Source organism: Poromitra crassiceps (assembly GCF_964638095.1).
Source record: "Poromitra crassiceps genome assembly, chromosome: 10".
NCBI classification, from domain to species: Eukaryota; Metazoa; Chordata; class Actinopteri; order Beryciformes; family Melamphaidae; genus Poromitra; species Poromitra crassiceps.
In genome coordinates, this window is record NC_139631.1 from 11163047 (window position 1) to 11181599 (window position 18553).

The following is an 18553-nucleotide window of genomic DNA, read 5'->3' on the forward strand; positions in this document are numbered from 1 at the left end:
CTTCCTGCCAGAAAGGCATTACGCCACACAACTCTTCAAACACGTTCCATTGCATTTTTATTTTTGTTTGAAGGATGTTGGTTATATGGTATGGCATGGGTTAGGCAAGTAAAAAAAGAGTTAAGGTTAGGGTTAGGGCTTTCTTATTTCACCACGACCAAACTCACACCCTAACCCTAACCAAATTGTTGTACTTTCCAAAACCCTAATAAGCAATCTTTGGAACGTAATTTGTTAAAAACATGTGTGGCTTGACCAAGAATCAAACCCCAGTCCTCAGACTGGAAGGCTAGCACTTTACCTATTAAGCCAGACGCCCAAACACAGCCTGACCTGGACATGTTCAATGTTGTTTGAGCATAATATAGCCTACTAGATACTACAGCAGCCCATTTTCGCACCCCACACAACAAATGGCACTATCCAAGGTGTTGAAGTGCAGCCATACAGTCGTTTGCAACAAGATAATATGGTGCTTCGTTCTTTTTGGAAAACTGAAACTTTTTTTAGCCTATTTATCTCGTTAACATGAATAATAATTACATTGAAAAATGCATGGTTGTTGCTATGTATGTTAGACCCCCACAGGTGCATGTGTTCATGGGGTCTCAGACTCTCCTTGGGAGCTCAGCAGCCCCACTGGGCCCCCACATAACTCGAACCCTGGATTTGTTGATGTATTTGCTCTTGGATCTCTTCCTCAGGATTTTGGCATGGAGGTACTGCACCCTCTCCTCTGCAGAGGCAGAGAAGAATCGCTCACAGACCATCAGCCTGAGCTGGGTGAGCTTGGAGGCCATCATGCCCATAATGAGCAGGCCAATCAAGATGGCAGCCAAGGGAGCTACAGAGTTATAGAGCAGCTGCAGCTCAGGCTTAGGCAGGCACTTCTCCTCAAACAGGTCCATGTAGTAGTGAAAATAATGATTTTCTTCTGGATTTCCGACATCTATAGCCTCAAAAACACTGATCTCGGTCTGTAAACACAAATGGTGGGATAAGCATAATTATAATTGGGTGACTGTGTGATCGATGATCAGATTGAAATAAATGCTGTAATTTATCAGTGACTATACAGTGAAAACAACCTGACAATGCCGTTAGATTTCACTTGTTTCAAATGCAGATCAATTTGTTCCAAGAATTTTGTAGAATCAAGTATAATTTTCTAAATAACAGTGATATGTCTTATTCTGACTGGTTTCAACATAAAGACATTCATTTCTAGAAAAATTGTGAAACTGCAAACAAGTGGAGTTACATTATCTCACTCCATTGACAGAAAATTTGTTTATCGTAACTATTTATCTTAGTTTAAGAAAAAAAATAGGATTATTGAAGGTTAATAATGATAAAATGACTTTTTTGCAGTGTATGAATTCACAAACATACTTACGTTCATGGTCATCATGATGTAGACAGAGATTGGTTTCAGCTCTGTCAGCTGTGCTGATACTATAGAAACAAAACAATACAACAAGGCATCCACACTTATAATTATGACCCAGGCAACTAAATAGGAGAAAACTGGAATGCCAAATTTCAGCATAGCTTTCCCTTCTCGGGCGGTGGGCCGGGCGGACGGGATGGAGCTGTACAGCTTTCCTTCTTCTGGTGTGAGGGGGAGGACGTGAGGCCTTCCAGCCGCCTTCTGCTGCTCATCAAAACAAACAAACTGGCTGCTTATGAACCTGTTTTTAAACTTCAAGTCACGGCAGTATTTCTTTGTGTGCAGCACTATGAATGTCATCAGTAAGAGGAGCGTGATGGCGGGAAACAGTCTGTCAGTGATGGACATCAGCGTCTTCACAACGGCCTGCATGTGGGCTGCCGTTTCATTCAGCTTCCGCTCTGCATCGTCGAGTTTCTCTCTAGATGGCTCTAAACCAACAACATCGGACCAAACACTGAGCGTAGGCTTAACATGCACAAAAAACACTTTTGGGAGCTCCTCGATCTTAAAGTTGATCCACTCCACCATGGATTGGTATTCAAGAAGTGGTGCATTGATGGTTAGTTTCTTTGCATTCAGGGTGCAAATCATGCTCCTGGCCAGGCCGGTGAGGTTCTTCAGCATGTTGCGGATGTTTTTCAGGATCACTAAACTGGTCCCAGTGGTCAGGAGCAGGTTCCGACTGTTCTTCATGAAGATGGAGATGAAAAATAGAAGCGCTACGCACCGCACTCGCTTTGATAAGAGAAGAGCGACAGTCAGCAGTGTCCCAAAGCAGCCCGCGACCCCTCCGGCCACTGCTGTGCCATACCTCAGATAGAAGAGGAGATAGAGGAGGAGCAGGGAGCTGAGGAGGAGGCCGAACAGGCTGCAGGTGAGGAGGAGCAGGACACGTCTCCTCCAGCCAACCCTGTTGCCTGTCGTGTATACATCCACAGCAAGCGCAATGCACAAGGCTCCCATCACTGTACTGCACTGTTGACAGATATAGCCTATTGTGGGAAAACACAATGAAAAGCACAAAACCATATTGACAACAAGAAAGGGAGAGTTATAATTTCTTTTAACAATATGTTTCTCTCTAAACCTTACTGCCAAAACTAAAATAACAAACTACATTTTAAAGTCAAAATCATCAAAAATCAGCTGTCAGGTCATGAAACACAAAGTTGGCTACGAACCTGATATTGCTTGATGGAGCGTGACATCTGTTCTGCTGTGAGCAGCATGCTGTGATTCCTTAAATACAGCTAAAACAAGAACTCTACATGGCTTCTCGGAATCTCAATCATGAACTGAAACAAAAAATAGGAATAAAAACTAGACAAAAATGTTGGGGAAGGACGAATTGGGAAGAGATCCAATCAGAAGAGAAGAAGAAGTTAAAGAGTTAAATCTGTGTCTGTATTGCATCTTCAAACCTTAATACCATTCCATAATAACAGATTAATAGATCTTTCCAATGAGTTTGGAAATTCTAGAGAAACTTTTAAATCATACAGTACATTACACTTTAACTAAGCCCGTTAGAGTTTACTCAACTAAATCGACAAAAATTTGATGATGTTTAGTCAACTAAAACTAGACAAAAAACAAAACAAAAAACAGATGACTGAAATATGACTAAAACTAAATGGCATTCTAGTCAAAAGAATATGATCAATATTCGCTGTCAAAATGAACACTGGTCATGACGCTTGAGTACTTGAGTACCGTAAATCCTCTAATAGTGACCGGGGGCCTTTATTTACTGAGCCGCAGAGAGCCCCGGGCCTTTGTTGGAAGCAGGCCTATATTAGAGTAGAGGCCTTTATTTCTTAATATTAAACTCTCATGGACATACTCCTTTAATTTCCTGACTTTTATTGCAAAATATTGCAGAAAACCAAACACAAAGTGTAACGTTGTCGGTTCTCAAAATAGAATCAAGCTTGTGTCTAACTGAACCAGACTCGCTACAACGACGATAGAATTGACTGAGCAACAGGTTATCCCACATCAAGTCAATAAACGGAGCTGGCCTACCTGAAAACCCAGGAGTAGGCCTCGGACAGCAGGCTGTAGAGCTGTAGAGGCTGTAGAGTTTCACGGGACAGCCCACGCCTCGGTATGGAAGCTGGCTATCAGCAGCTCCCGTTCGGTAGATTAGGGACGCTTTTACAAAAGTATCTCACACACACAGTCACACCCATACGTGAAAATAGAGGGAAAACGACTAGAGAATGGGGCAACAGAGAATCCGTGGCTTTCTTCAATCACCAGCTAAGAGAGCGCACCAGAAATGCCACGTCATATAAACTAACTCTAAGCCACTCCCACCTCCTGTTTAACCCGGTGCTCACATGACACAACTAACCAGGGGGTACCTGACCATCACACCTGTGACATACCCCCACCCCTATAAAAAGAGCAAAAATACAAAAAAAACGTAGCGTCACAAAAATTATTATCCATCACCTTTAATAATTACATTTAATTTCCGAGTTTACACCAAAAGATTTGTTTTCTTTTTCTCTCTACCGCTTTCCAAACTCATACCTATTTCCATTTTACACCAATATTTTACATAAATATATATAATACGGGTTATTTTCGGTGATTCTAAGTTCGAAAACGTTATTTCGTAACTTTTAAAACCAGCACTCCTTCTCCCGTCCTAAATAAAGAAGAAGAGTCATACACTACTCACTAGAGCAAGATCAAAGTCCCTTTCCTTCTGTGAATCAGACATCTCCTAGCCTCCAGACAGGGCATCTGCAACCTTACTTTCCTTGCCAGAGATGTGTTTAACGTGGAGATTATACGGTTGCAGCACTAAACTCCACCGAAACACTCTCGCGTTAACTGTGCGGAATCTCGCGTCAGCCAGTTCTCATCCTCTAGCTTTTCTCCCTGGATCAAAAGATCTCCTTACAGCCTTCTCATCATACCGAGCCTACCGATCTTAACTTTAGCTCCAGTCATGTTACGTCCTGCTACTTCACACGCTAACTTCAGGCTCATGCGGAAAGTGGACACATACTGCTCAGTCCCACCAGGCTCTTGCCGTTCAACCACCATCTCCTTGAACATACTCAGCGGGCCCCTCACTTGATGACTAAAAATCAACTCAAAAGGGCTAAACCCCAATGACTCAGATGGAGCCTCACGAACCGCAAACAAGAAAAAGAGGATGGCCTCATCCCACTCCCCTGGCTGTGCCACCACAAACGTTCGAATCATGCCCTTTAAGGTACTGTGAAACATCTCTATGGCTCCCTGCGACTGTGGATGGTAAGCTGAGGAATATTTGGTGGTAATATTCCACCCAGCCATCGCCTGTCTGAACAAACATGATGTAAAGTTTGTCCCCCGATCCGACTGAATCGTACGCGGAACGCCAGCCCATGCAAAGAACTTTTGCAGATGCTCCACTATTACCTTTGCCCGCATACTCCTCAAAGGAATTGCCTCTGGGTACCGGGTGGCTCTGCATCTAAGATCATGAGCAAATATGAATTCTTGGACTTCGGTAGCGGTCCCACACAATCAATTATTAGGTGGGCAAACGGTTCTGTCTCCACCGCTAAGCAACGGCGCAACAGGTGGGAGCCTCCCAGACTTCCCCACCACCTGACAAGTCGGACATGCTCGACAATACCTCTTTACGTCTTTCCATATACGAGGCCAGTAAAAGTGACGTACAATCTTCTCTCAGGTTTTCTGTGCAGCCAGATGCCCACCGAGCGGTGAATCATGACCCAGGCGCATTACCTCCTGTCGGTAACGTTCGGGCAATACCACCTGCTCTACTAAACCGCCCTCGACATCTGCCGGCCATGCCGGTGGCCTCCACTTCCTGAAGAGCATGCCATCCCTCATTGTGGTAGAAAATTGAAGTTCCATTCGCATTTCCTAATCAATAAGTTATAACCTATAATTGCATACACATAATTAATGCTATGAGTCATTAGTCATAAGACATCTCACAAATGGATATTTGCACTATGCAAAGACACATAACTAGCTTATCAAGCAGGAGATTTCTCCCCTTTGCTCTGGCCTTCAGAGGGCTCAGCATGACAATGGCCATGAGACAGGAACACTTGCTAATACAGACAGGAGCCCTGTAGGCTCCAAGTCAAGTCATCACCCCTCCTCTCTCTGTTTCTCTCTGCCTTCCTTTGCAGTATAAAGCGTATGTCAAACTGTCAGTCATCACTGAAGGGGGGGTACGGTGGCGCAGTCGGTAGCGCTGTCGCCTCACAGCCAAAAGGTCCTGAGTTCGATTCTCGCCTGGGACGCTGTGGGCGCTGGAGTTGTGACCCCCCCATATCTTCAGTGCCCACTGCCCAGGTGGGCTATCTCGTCGAAAGGGCCTTTCTCTGTGGAGTTTGCATGTTCTCCCCGTACCCCCCAGGGGGTTCCTCCGTACATAACCCCCCACTAAAAACATGCAGAAGATCGTCATCCGACCAGTGACGACAACATCTGAAGTTGGTCCAATGATGGTCCAATGATGGTCCCCGGGCGCTGGAAAGAAAAAGCGACCACTGCTCCTGGCCTGCCCCCCGGAGGAAAGGACAAGCCTGGATGGGTCAAATGCAGAGGACATATTTCACCGGCCACCGTCAGCATGAGTGTGTGTTGTGGCCGCATGCATGTGTTGTAGTGTGTTCGTGTGACAATAAAGATGGGCTGGTGTCTGAAATCGTGTTTTTTCTTTTTTTATATTTGGACTCTGTACATTGATCAGATGGTACATTGAGATTCAGTCACTCCTATAATGCAGTTTATAGGAGAATGTTATGGCTTTAAATATACTTTTATAAGACACTTCCTGGACTCTTCGTTTCAATTCATTTGGTTTATATAAGCTGTTATAATGATCATATAGCGGATGAGGAGTGGTGAAATTCCATTCTATAACACTCATAAAATGACCGACTGCAACTTGCTCTAGTCGCCTCCACAATCGCCTGACCCAGGGACGGATCCCTCTGCTCAGGCCCGGTTCTACGGGGGTGCAAAAGCATGCATTGCACCCTTATTTTAATTGTCTGCATGCTCAGTTGAAAAGTTAAAAAAAAAAAAAAAAAAAAAAAAAAAAAAAAATTTTTTTTTTTTAAATAAATGCTACAGCTGCACACTTACTGTTTAAACTTGAATTATAGTTGTTGTTTTTCTTTGTTCTTTGATGTGATTTTATGGCTTTTTGGCACCTATATGTAACCTTTTAAGGTTGAGATAATTGTATTATCATTATATGGTCCAAATATTACAGTAAAGCACTTGAAACACTTGAAATATTCTTGCTTGGGTGGTATCATTCTAGTTGAAATGATGGTCAAATGCATTATTTTTAGTAAAATAACATGTCAAATTTTTCTTCGGCCGGGCATCTGCACCCCTTCCTATCTAGGATGCACCCTTAGTCATCTTGTTCTGGAACCGGCCCTGCCTCTGCTGCTCCTCCACCAAGCTCTGATGATTTAGGAGTACAGACTCAGGCCCAACCAGAACAGAGGACTCTCCACCTACTTCAGCCTCAACCCCCTCTTCACTCACAGGCCCCGGTGCCTCCGTGAACAGTTCCTCCAAACCTAGAGCTGACCCTCTGCAAAAACATCCCCCTCGGGCTCCATCTGCGTTACGGAAACCTCCTCAGTTTCCACTATCGCAGGTTCCTCACCACGCTCACTGACCACTGCCCTCGCCTGAGCGTGAGTAACCCACTGACACTAGCGCAGGGTATTCTGCCTCCAGGAGCTCCCTCTCAGGAGACCCCACCGGCAGTGGATCACAGGCCTCTGGGAAAACCCTCATGCCCGCTGCGTCATTCCCCAGGACTAGATCTACTGTCCCCCAGGGAAGAGTCTGCATCACGGCCACTGTGATGTACCCGCACATGAGGTCCGAGTCCAAGTAGACACAATGGAGAGGCACCCGTTCAGTGCCCCCACATACACCTCGGACCACAGCAAACTGGCCTGTGAACGTGTCTCCTGACAGTTCCACCACTCCTTTACGCAGCAGTGTCTGCATTGGTCCCGTGTCTCTGAGTATACTTACTGGTGCCTCTGGGCCACCCCTCACATGGCACTCCTCTGTGTCTGCCACTGTACCATGGGAGATGAACCCCCGTGCACAACTCGGTAGGTTACTCACCCCATCCTGCCTCAGTGCCACTAACCCCACAGGCTTCCCACTCGGACATTGGTCCTTTTTGTGTCCCAGCTTGTTACAGCGGTAACACCGGATCTCACTGACATCCGCAGGACGCCGTCCAAAAGGCAGGAATGGACCACCTGGCCTGGCCTGCGGAGGTCCCCTGGGAGGCCCATACGGTTGGAAAGGACCACCCCCTCGCGAGGGTTGGGGTCTCCACGCGCCAGTATCAGGCGGCCATCCTACCTGCAGCCTGACATCCTGCGGCTCCTCAAAGGGACGCTTCCTCCCTATGAACCCACCTAACCGTCCACCATGAGCCACCTCATAACCGTCCGCCAGCTCTGCTGCACGCCGCGAACTCACTAGCTCTCGCTCATTGAGATACATCTCCAACTCCCTGGGGACACTAAACATAAACTGCTACAAAAGCAACAAATCCCTGAGCGTTGCGAACTCATTAGCCTTACATGCATTAATCCAGCGGTCAAACCCGGTTTTACAGGGGTGCAAAAGCACGCATTGCACCCTTATTTTAATTGTCTGCATGCTCAGTTGAAAAGAGTGGTAAAAAAAAAGTTTTTTTTTATTTTTATTTATTTTTTTAATAAATGCTGCAGCTGCACACTTACTGTTTAAACTTGAATTATAATTGTTGTTTTTCTTTGTTCTTTGATGTGAATTCATGGCTTTTTGGCACCTATATGTAACCTTTTAAGGTTGAGATAATTGTATTATCATTATATGGTCCAAATATTTCAGTAAAGCACTTGAAACACTTATTCTTGATTGGCTGGCATCATTCTACTTGAAATGATGGTAAAATGCATTATTTTTAGTAAAATAACATGTCAAATTTTTCTATTAGAGCATTTCCAGTAAAAACAAATTCTTCTTTCCACAGAAGTTTTGCAAGGATTTTTGCTGAAACAAGCACATTAGCCTACTTTGTTCTCCTTTTCTAATAATGGAACAGTTGGTTTCAAAACTACTGTATTCTTCCTATTTCTTATGACACTAGGCATCTCGCACGCTCGATTCCTATAGGCTCGCCCACCCTGCAGCTCGCCGAGCTGGCTCTGCAGCAAATACACATTTCCATTATATTTTTTCTCCATACCATTTCGCAATAGGCCCTTCTCACGGGGGCCATTTTGTGTCGAGAAGCCAGGGGAAACACAGGTGCAAGCAAAACACTAATGAGGGTTTCCAAATTCCAATCATGGAAGTTGGAAACCCTCATTAGTGTTTTGCTTGCACCTGTGTTTACCCTGGCTTCTCGACACAAAATGGCCCCCGTGAGAAGGGTCTATACCGTGCCACGCTCGAGATGGACCTACTTCGGAGTGGTGCCAAAGCGCTGCAAAACTCTTATGTCTCTGTGCTGGAGTGGAGAGAGCAGAGAGAAAGGCGTTTTTTAAAAGCCTCTGTTCAGCTCTCAGTACTTTAGCTCGTACAGTAACTGAATCTCTGGTTTGAAGTTCACACGAGTGTTTTGGTTTGCACTTCAGGGGCGCTTCTAGGGAGTGGCCGGTGTGGCACTGGCCACCCGTGAAATCTGATTGGCCACCCCAGGTGCCACCCCAAATCCTGAGGGTTCTGGTGTCTGTGGCCGACATTACTGTCTTTCAGAGGCTGTAGTGGGCTGAGAATGAAGATCCATATTAAACTAGAAGACCAAGGTATCCATGGCTACCAGCCATGTCATGCTAGCTGGTTGGGAAGGGGGCTAAATAACACTCCAAAGTTAGGCAAAAATGTTGGCAAGGGAAAAGCTGTCTAGTAGTGTACATTCTTCCTGAATGCTGCACTCAGTGCCACCCTTGAGTCTGCGCCCCACCTGGGCCACCCCAGTCAAATTGGCCTGGACACGCCATATCTGCTTTATTTGACCGTTTCCTCATTCTTTCATCTGAATCTGTTGGATTCGGAGCCGTGGTATTTTACTGCTGAGCTGATGAAAACATTCCTGTTGCTGCTGCTGCTTAATAATAAAAGCTTTCCACTGACAAGCTAACAGACCTTTTATTGTGAAGAGCTTATTAGGAAATGCAATGTTTACCCTCTATTTTAGCTGCGATTGGAGTGACCTTTGCGACTGGAGAGAAGCGCGTCACTGAAACACGATTAAACATGATTTCAGGCAGACGGCAGCCCGTCTTTATTGTCACACGAACACACTACAACACATGCATGCGGCCACTACACACACTCATGCTGACGGTGGCCGGTGAAATATGTCCTCTGCATTTGACCCATCCAGGCGTGTCCTTTCCTCCAGGGGGCAGGCCAGGAGCAGTGGTCGCTATTTCTTTCCAGCGCCCGGGGACCTTCATTGGACCAACTTCAGATGTTGTCGTCACTGGTCGGATGACGATCTTCTGCATGTTTTTAGTGGGGGGTTATGTACGGAGGAACCCCCTGGGGGGTACGGGGAGAACATGCAAACTCCACACAGAATCGAACCCAGGACCTTCAAGCTGTGAGGCGACAGCGCTTACCACTGCACCACCATACCCGTACCACCCGTACTCTGAATCCAGCTGCCTTGCAGGTTAGCACGTCACCAAGTTACACACCTTCAAGTGGGACACCCTGTTGTATGGAGACTCAAATCCCATTCAGTTTTCTATGGGGAAAAAACACTGGTGTAGGTCAGGAATGTAACTAAAGAAATGTGTGAAAAAGTCAGTAATCAGGACATGTGACATAGGACTGATTCAAGCCACCGTTCCCCCAACACGCATGCACGCACGCGCACGCACGCACGCACACACACACACACACACACACACACACACACACACACACACACACACACACACACACACACACACACACACACACAAACTGCCCCCCCTTATAACATACAACACTTACATTTACACTGTGTGTGTGTGTGTGTGTGTGTGTGTGTGTGTGTGTGTGTGTGTGTGTGTTGGACCATGTGTGTGTGTGTGTGTGTGTGTGTGTAGTGCTGGCAGCCCACTAGAGATTGTGTGGAAGATGTGGAAATACGTGGTGCTGTATTGCTGATAAGGGCAGAGATTGTTGTCAAAGGCAAATGTTGTCAACATTGGATTTGACCCAAATTGCCATTTTATGCTTTTCAGAGATTCTCTCCCCCTACAGTATCTAGTTCACTTCTCTCTCCCCCTCTCTCGTGACATCTTCTCAGTGAAGATATGGATTGAAATCTGCATTTCACACTGCCTTTCTCAGACTCTACTGCACTACAAGTGGCTGGCAAACAACACTGTGGTTTCTCCAAGCAACAATACTGTAAGTATTGTATGGTGAGATTGTATCAATTACACACTTGTAGAAAAAGACAGCAAACATGAAGGAAAGACAAGACATTTGTCTACAGGTATCAATTTATTCAACAACTCAGACCAATTCTAAGAGTTTAATCGAGCGTGAAATTCATGGTTTTAGAAGTGGAGTGCTACTGTAGGCATTCTCCTTACTCACTGTTGTTTTTTTCGCCCCTATAACATCTGCTTGCTTTTAGATGTATGTGTAAAATAATGTTAACAGGGAGTTTTGTGGCCATGTGTCTATCTTCTACCATAGTGAAGAGAAACAATCAGCTAATAAACACATGCTAAAAGCAGTGAGAGGGTTTGTGGGTGGCCAAGTTAAACGGGAAGAAACTCCAACACCAATCCCTGAAGGATTGAAAAGCTCAGTCACGCACAACACATTATAGCAGATAGACATTTCTCCCCTCTAGTTTACTACGTAAGGATGAGTGTCCATCTCTGACATCTAATTATCTTATCTGCAGGGCCACTCATTTAATGAATCTATTGGAAAATGGAGGACAGAATTGGCCATAATCAGAAATAAATTAATCTATTAATGAATACAAAAATAAATAAATATATCAAATAATATGCAGAGGCATCTGTCAATAATGGAAAAAACTACAAGTGTACATAATTCAACAAAGAACTGAGCGAAACAATGCTTAATGAAGAAAAATGAACAATACATTTCCTCATTTCCCTACTTATTTATTTATTTCCTGCTCGATAATATGCCAATAACATGTGTCAGTCGTTTCCAACACTCAGACGTAGGAATCAAACTACACTGACTCCATAAAGTTGTTTTGTATTCAGCCAAGTAAGGCAAATCCAATTGATCAATCCACCATGACATTGATCTCCACAGTGTGTTAAAAACAAACCCACATGTGTTTGACACAGCCTCAGCAGGGAAGAGAGAAATACAGAAACAAATAAATAGGGAAATACATGTAGGTACATTTTCTTGATAATGCATTGGTATTACTAATTGTGTTCATTTACACTGCTATTCATTTATATATTTTTATTATTTTCAGATTCCTAAGCATTTCTTTTTTTACATTTATGTGATTTAGAATGTATTAATAGATAGATAGATTGATTGATTGATTTCGAGTTATGGCTGTTTCTGTCCTCCGTAATATGAAGACCATACCCTACTTACTCATTTCATACAACAAACAAAAAATAAAATACATACATTTCACACACAAAAGTACAGAAAAAGTTTAAATTTAAGTACTGATCAAGGACTGACAGCTCGCCATGTCACATGACCATGCAGACTTCCAGCCCACCTGTATAGTAAAACACCTACATGTAGTATAAGCACAGCATTAGTTTTCTGAGAAACTTTAACTGCAGGCTAATCTTTTCATCGCAGACCAGAATGTGGCTTTGCTGTATGTAGACAGCAAAGGAAGTGGCCAGGGCCCAGTTTGCCAAAAAGTATTTTAACTCTGAAACTATTAGTAATGGCACAGTAACAAAATATAACAAAGTTTGACACAGAAAATTGAATGGCTACAAATTGGTCCATTATTCTCTTGAACCTGACCCAACAGCTGCTGGTAAGATTGTTAGATTTGGTTACAGCTCGAGAAAAATAAACACTCGAAATCAGATAGAAAACCGCTATCCAATATCCCTCTTTCCCACCGTTCTGTTACCGTTCTATGGCTTGAATAACAATTTAAATTTCACACATATTATCTTACTGTCTAATTAACCGTAACTATAGAACTGAGTAAGGTGTCATTTAACAGGACTGGTTACCAAGATCCTCTTTGGACATTTGGTTACAATAGAAAATAAAACAAAATAAGCTTTTGAGAAACTCAGTCAATATCTTTATCTCACAGATTAAGAAGAAAGACAAAAAGAAAAGAAAAGAAAAGAAAAAAACACAGCAGGCTCTATAAATCCAGAATATGAGGCTCTAAAAGTAAAGTCTTTCTTAAACTATAGGTCACATGCCTGTTTCTGGTGGGCTTCACATGACAAGAGTACATGTATGTTTTTCTTTAAGTGGGCCTGGGTCCCAGGACAAGGCTAAATTTACTTTTTGAGCCCTGGCAGTGTTTCCCTTACCACCGAGGAGCCACCACCCTGCTTGGGAGAATTTGATTTATATTGCTTTACGAGTATGAGTTTTAGTATTTTTGAGTCTTTTCGTGGACTAATTACTGTTTAAGTGCCCTTTCCACCCACCAAGAGTAAAATAAATGTGTGGGGGAACATTGGGTCCTGGGCTGAAAAAGTTTGAAAGAGTCAAAGAAGTCAAAGAAGAGTCCAGCAGGTTCATATCTTCAGTGTGTGAGCGTGTTTCTTGCAAAGAGGTTTGTCTTTCTTGGAGAAGAAGGTCTGGCCTTCCAGAGAGGTGCAGCACACCTGGGGGGGGGGAGAAGCAGAAGCACTCTGATCATCTATGAGGATTACTTTTGAAATACTCTCCAATTTCTCTGCACATTATGATATTTTTAATTACTGTTACTGATTGGCCCGAAGAGAACACAATGTTATGTATCATTCAGAGGGGACAACATGTAGGTTTGTTTTTGCTATACTGGAAAACAATGTGAAAATGATCCCCTTGTGTAGGAAACATTTGACTCTGGGATAATAAAATAAAAAAAGGTACAAAAAATAGTGTTAAAAAGAAACTTTCTCAGTTAGTGAGAAGTTACACTACTTGGAGCTTCTGCAGGACACTTTAGTATGCTGTATGCTATGACCTGCACTTACCGCGCAGACAAAGCAGGTGTCATGCCAGGTGTATCCGAGGGCCTCCACGAACTTGTCTCCGGCCTCGATGGGGAACTCACAGCCATGGCAACCAGTCCCAAACAAACTGTAGAAGTCTATATAAGAGACACAGGGATTAGACATCAAATACACCAACCATGAGCCATGGCAGTTAGTAGAGCTGTGGAGGGCGGAGAGTCTGCAGATTAACAAAACACTAAATATGATTGTTTGTTATGGTGTCATATTTAAATGATATATCTGACTCTTTGAAAGTATGGATTCTTGCATATTCTTGTGTCCTCCATGACACATTTTATGTAATATCTAACCGCCGAAGCACAAATTCCAAAACAAAGGAATGCTCGGAAGGAGGATGGATCAGATACCGTACATTTACTTGCCAACTGAGGATGCACCGGATGGTGACTTGACTAACAGGAATCAACAGGAAGTTTTGAGATTCATTGCGAGATTAACACATCACGTCCACACTGTGCAGGCCCGGTTTTACAGGGGTGCAAAAGCACGCATTGCACCCTTATTTTAATTGTCTGCATGCTCAGTTGAAAAGAGTGTTTTTTTTTTTTTTTTTTTTATATAAATAAATGCTGCAGCTGCACACTTACTGTTTAAACTTGAATTATAATTGTTGTTTTTCTTTGTTCTTTGATGTGAATTTATGGCTTTTTGGCAACTATATGTAACCTTTTAAGATTGAGATAATTGTATTATCATTATATGGTCCAAATATTTCAGTAAAGCACTTGAAACACTTGAAATATTCTTGCTTGGCTGGTATCATTCTACTTGAAATGATGGTAAAATGCATTCTTTTTTGTAAAATAACATGTCAAACAGGTCGGCCCATGCATGTGCACCCCTTCCTATCTAGGATGCATCCCTAGTCATCTTGTTCTGGAACCGGCCCTGACACTGTGCTGTAGATCAACACATCATGTCCACACTGTGCTGTAGATCAACACATCACGTCCACACTGTGCTGTAGTCTGCACTTGATACAGCTGGGAAAATGAACAGCGGTGTGTCTGAATTGATTGCGCGTCTGATGTCAAGCACACAGTCCATCTCAAACTGCAAGAAAGCCTCTCTGTGCTTACCGTCACGAGAACATCGGGCTCTCCAAGATGAGTTGGGAAGAACATTCTTGGAATTCTTGGATTTGATAATCACCTTCTGTCTCAGTATGCACACTTGGATAAACCCTCTGAATTGATCCAGATGACCAGAGATGCACACACATGAACACTACTGTTGGGACTCATCCCTGAAAGAGGGGATGCTGATTCCTGCAGCAGGGGTGCATGTAGTTGTACAGTAGCCTATAGTTTTGATTATTTTGGTGCCTAAATTAAAAAGTCAGTGAGACGACCCAGAAGCCTATTTGTGTCCTTCCTTCCCTCCATAGATCCCCTAATTCCTTCCAATTCCCCCTGCCTATAGCTTCCTTATTGCTCCACCCCCTCTGCCGATCTGGGGAGAGTTGTAGACTAGCACATGCTCCCTCTGATACATGTGAAGTTGGCAGACACTTTTTTCCACTTGAAAGTGAGGAGTTTCACCATCAGGATGTAGTGTGTGGGAGGATCACGCTATTCCCCCCAGTTCCCCTCCCCCGAATGACCGACCAGAGGAGGCGCTAGTGCTGCAACCAGGACCTGCTTCCCACCCGCAGACATGGCTAATTGTGCCTGTATGGACGCCCGACCAACCCGGAGGTAACACGGTACCTGCCTACCAATCGTGTTTGTAGGCAGGGAATCTACTGCTGCACTACCCAGACTCCCGGGCAATCAGGACATTGTTCACAGTCATTGTCACTCACCTTGTTCACAGTATGGCTCTCCGTCCTCCAGGTGGAAGGTTTTGTTTCTGATTGGCTGCTGACAGCAAGCACACAAGAAGCAGTGGACATGCCACGTCTGTTTCAGGGCATTTATCTCTTCCTGGTTGAGAACACAAATAATGGGGTTATTTAGGGACATTGATCTCTGTGTGTTGGATTCTTATACATGTAGAGTATCGCAGTGATGAGGTATTTTTGTAGGCTTAGCCAGAAGTCCCTGCACTTCCTGGTTCCTACGTGTAAAAGTCAATGGGATTTTTGTATTGTCAACCTCACAAATGCCCACGATATGTTTGACATGTAATTGCTGTTCATTCATCATTAAATGCATGAAATAAGGTTAACAAAACTTAAAGTCCCTGGAAACCAAAATCCACAAAAACCTTCTAACTATTAAATTTAGGGTCTTATGTGAGTAATTGTGTGCCTCAGAAAGTAGGAGACATTAGTTTCAACCCAAACCCCCAAAATCGCCACTTTTCTACAAGGTCTGGATTTCCACTTCCTCACTGAAGAGAGCGGTGCGGTCGGTGCTAAAATGTATGATCTTATCACGTCATAAGATTTAATCGAATCACACACATGCACGCACGCACGCATGCGCGCACACACACACACACACACACACACACACAGTAGCGCTGTGCACTCGTAGCGGCAGAGTCTCTCTTCATCTCTGTCAGTATGCGCCGAGCAACGAGCGAACACACACATACACACACACACACACACACACACACACACACACACACACACACACACACACACACACACACACACACACACACACACACACTCCATCTCTCTTTCCTTCTCTCTCTCTCTCCTTCTCTCTCTCTCTCTGTTTCCCTCCCTCTCTCTCTCGCTCTCTCTCTCTCTCAGAGGAGACCTGCAGTCCTGCATGCACACACACGGGACACGCCCACACAGTCAGCAGGAGAAAAGACAGTCTAAAATCTAATTGATTCTCATGACTTTTGTCATGACTGTCAAACCTAAATTTATATACTTTGCGACGTTCATCATCGTTCAAATTTGGCTGGTGGCTTATTAACATAGGTTCCTGTGATGTGATGAACTCAAAATGCTAAATAATAAAAATGTATTTCTGGTTTCCAGGGACTTTAATGAAAATTTGTATTCAGCAAAATAATCTTCACAAATGAGGACCACTTTTATGACTTGAAGAACAGGAAGTGCTAACATCCAGGTCTCCTGGACTCATTCCTGCCATCCTGCGGTTCTCTATAGCAGAGACCCAGTAACTGAGAAAATGCTGGTTTAATATCTTGGACGGACAGATAAGATAAGAATGGTGCAATGTTTCAAATGGGTCATGCCTACAAAATGCAGTACAAGTGAAAAACCCTATTATAATATATGTGAAATTTACAGTATGTTAATTGCCCATAGCCTTTTCACATTTTTCAAACAACTGCATGCTTTTAATAATTTAATTATCTAGATTTCACAAAATGCTACCAAGATAGCAAACCTCTGTGCAAACTTCAAGAGAGGAGTCATTATGTTAAGGAGAACAAACTTAGCCGTATTATGTACAACTGCCTGCTTGACTTGCACAACTCTGGCGTCTATGCCTCGCCGTGGGTCGTGCGTGTCAAACAGATTTTGGATGACTGTGGCTTGTCTTACCTCTGGCTTACACAGCAGTGCAACAACATTGACTGGTTGAAGTTAACTGTTGAGCAAAGTCTTAAGGATCAGTTTATGCAGAAATGGCAAAGTGAGCTCAAAAGTATGACGTCATGTGACTTGTACGTAGAATTCAAAAAAGAACTTAAACTGGAAAATTATCTGCTGTATGTAAACCAGAGGCATAGACATGCAATTTGTAACTTCAGGGTTAATAACACCAGAATCCCCAAGGTTGTTGGCAGATATAAAGGACTGCATAGAAGTATGAGGATCTGTAATCTCTGTAGTGACAACTGTGTGGGAGACGAGTATCATGTTTTGTTTGAATGTAAGAATGTAATTATTTTGAATTTCAGACAGTTATATTTACCCAGATATTATTTAACTCGTCCATCTATGTTTAAACTGATTTTGCTACTACAATCAGACAGACAAAAAGTAATGTGTAAATTAGGTGCCTTTTTGAAGAATGTCCTGCCTTTGTTCAAATGACATGCACTAGCCATGCCGTGTGCCATTGTATATTGTTTTTGTATGTTTTGTTTGTGCTCCATACCATGTGATCATGGTCAATGAGTCACATTAAATAAATGAAATGAAATGAGAAAATATTTGACAATTCAAGAAAAGAAATAAAAGTCACGCTGCTGTTTGATAACTGTGGAAAGGACGATTTATTTACAGAAAAATGCAACCACAGAAAGTGTTGCTTTATTGTTTTGTTCATAGAAAGTGAATCAGGTTTTGCACTTGTACTGCACTTTGTAGGGAAGCTGCGTTATTCTTATCTATAGTCCATGAAGTGGAACATTATCTGATCTGGACTGATTCTGTGACTGATCCTAAGTGCTAGACTGTGAACTGACAGCTTACTGTTAAGCCTTACAAAATATCAGTGGATAGTATACACTACAGTACACTACGTGTGTGTGTGTGCCCTTGAGCAAGGCACATAACCCCTGGTAGGATACTATGTTGCTATCTAGCATTACTTACTATTGTCCACTCTATCCCTCTGCCATCAAAATGTATCCATTTCAAATGCATTAAAAATGCTCAGCCTTTCCATCAGTCCCTCCTTTTCTCACATCACACTTCTGCAACATGTCTTTCTTCTTCTGCAGCCACATGACCTGGCTTAAAATAGACACGCCTCTTTCCCACCCTGAGACTGTGAGGAGGAGGGAGCACAGGGGATCAGTGGAGGAGGGCTGGTGGGCCAGAGTCAAACAGTGAGAAAACAGGTTAATAAGGAGGGCTAAGCCAGTTGAGGATGTGTGAGAAACGGAGGGTTGAAAGGGATTGAGGCTAAAGAGGTTAGAACACATGAGGGATGAATGTGTCAGTGCTGTTATGAGGCGCGACATCTCG

General features: G+C 43.4%; 2 protein-coding genes across 7 annotated transcripts in view; both read right to left on the reverse strand.

Annotated features, from left to right (window-relative positions):
* Positions 1-608: 608 nt before the first annotated feature.
* On the reverse strand, positions 609-2416 carry LOC310784249 (dendritic cell-specific transmembrane protein-like; the record flags this gene model as incomplete). Its single annotated transcript, XM_083645267.1, has 2 exons — positions 609-977; positions 1397-2416. The coding sequence occupies 2 exons, from the start codon at positions 2414-2416 to the stop codon at positions 609-611; spliced, it is 1389 nt and encodes a 462-aa protein (XP_083501393.1).
* Positions 2417-10968: 8552 nt separating this feature from the next.
* The window catches only part of pdlim5a (PDZ and LIM domain 5a), a 95822-nt gene continuing 88237 nt past the window's right edge, over positions 10969-18553 (reverse strand). For all 6 annotated transcript variants that reach the window (XM_083644784.1, XM_083644783.1, XM_083644781.1 and 3 more), the window contains 3 exons: positions 15506-15626; positions 13660-13775; positions 10969-13305 (listed from right to left, as the gene is read on the reverse strand). In XM_083644784.1, coding sequence (XP_083500910.1) covers positions 13216-13305; positions 13660-13775; positions 15506-15626 — 327 coding nt within the window. In that variant the 3' untranslated portion in view covers positions 10969-13215. The remainder of the gene's footprint in view (positions 13306-13659; positions 13776-15505; positions 15627-18553) is intronic.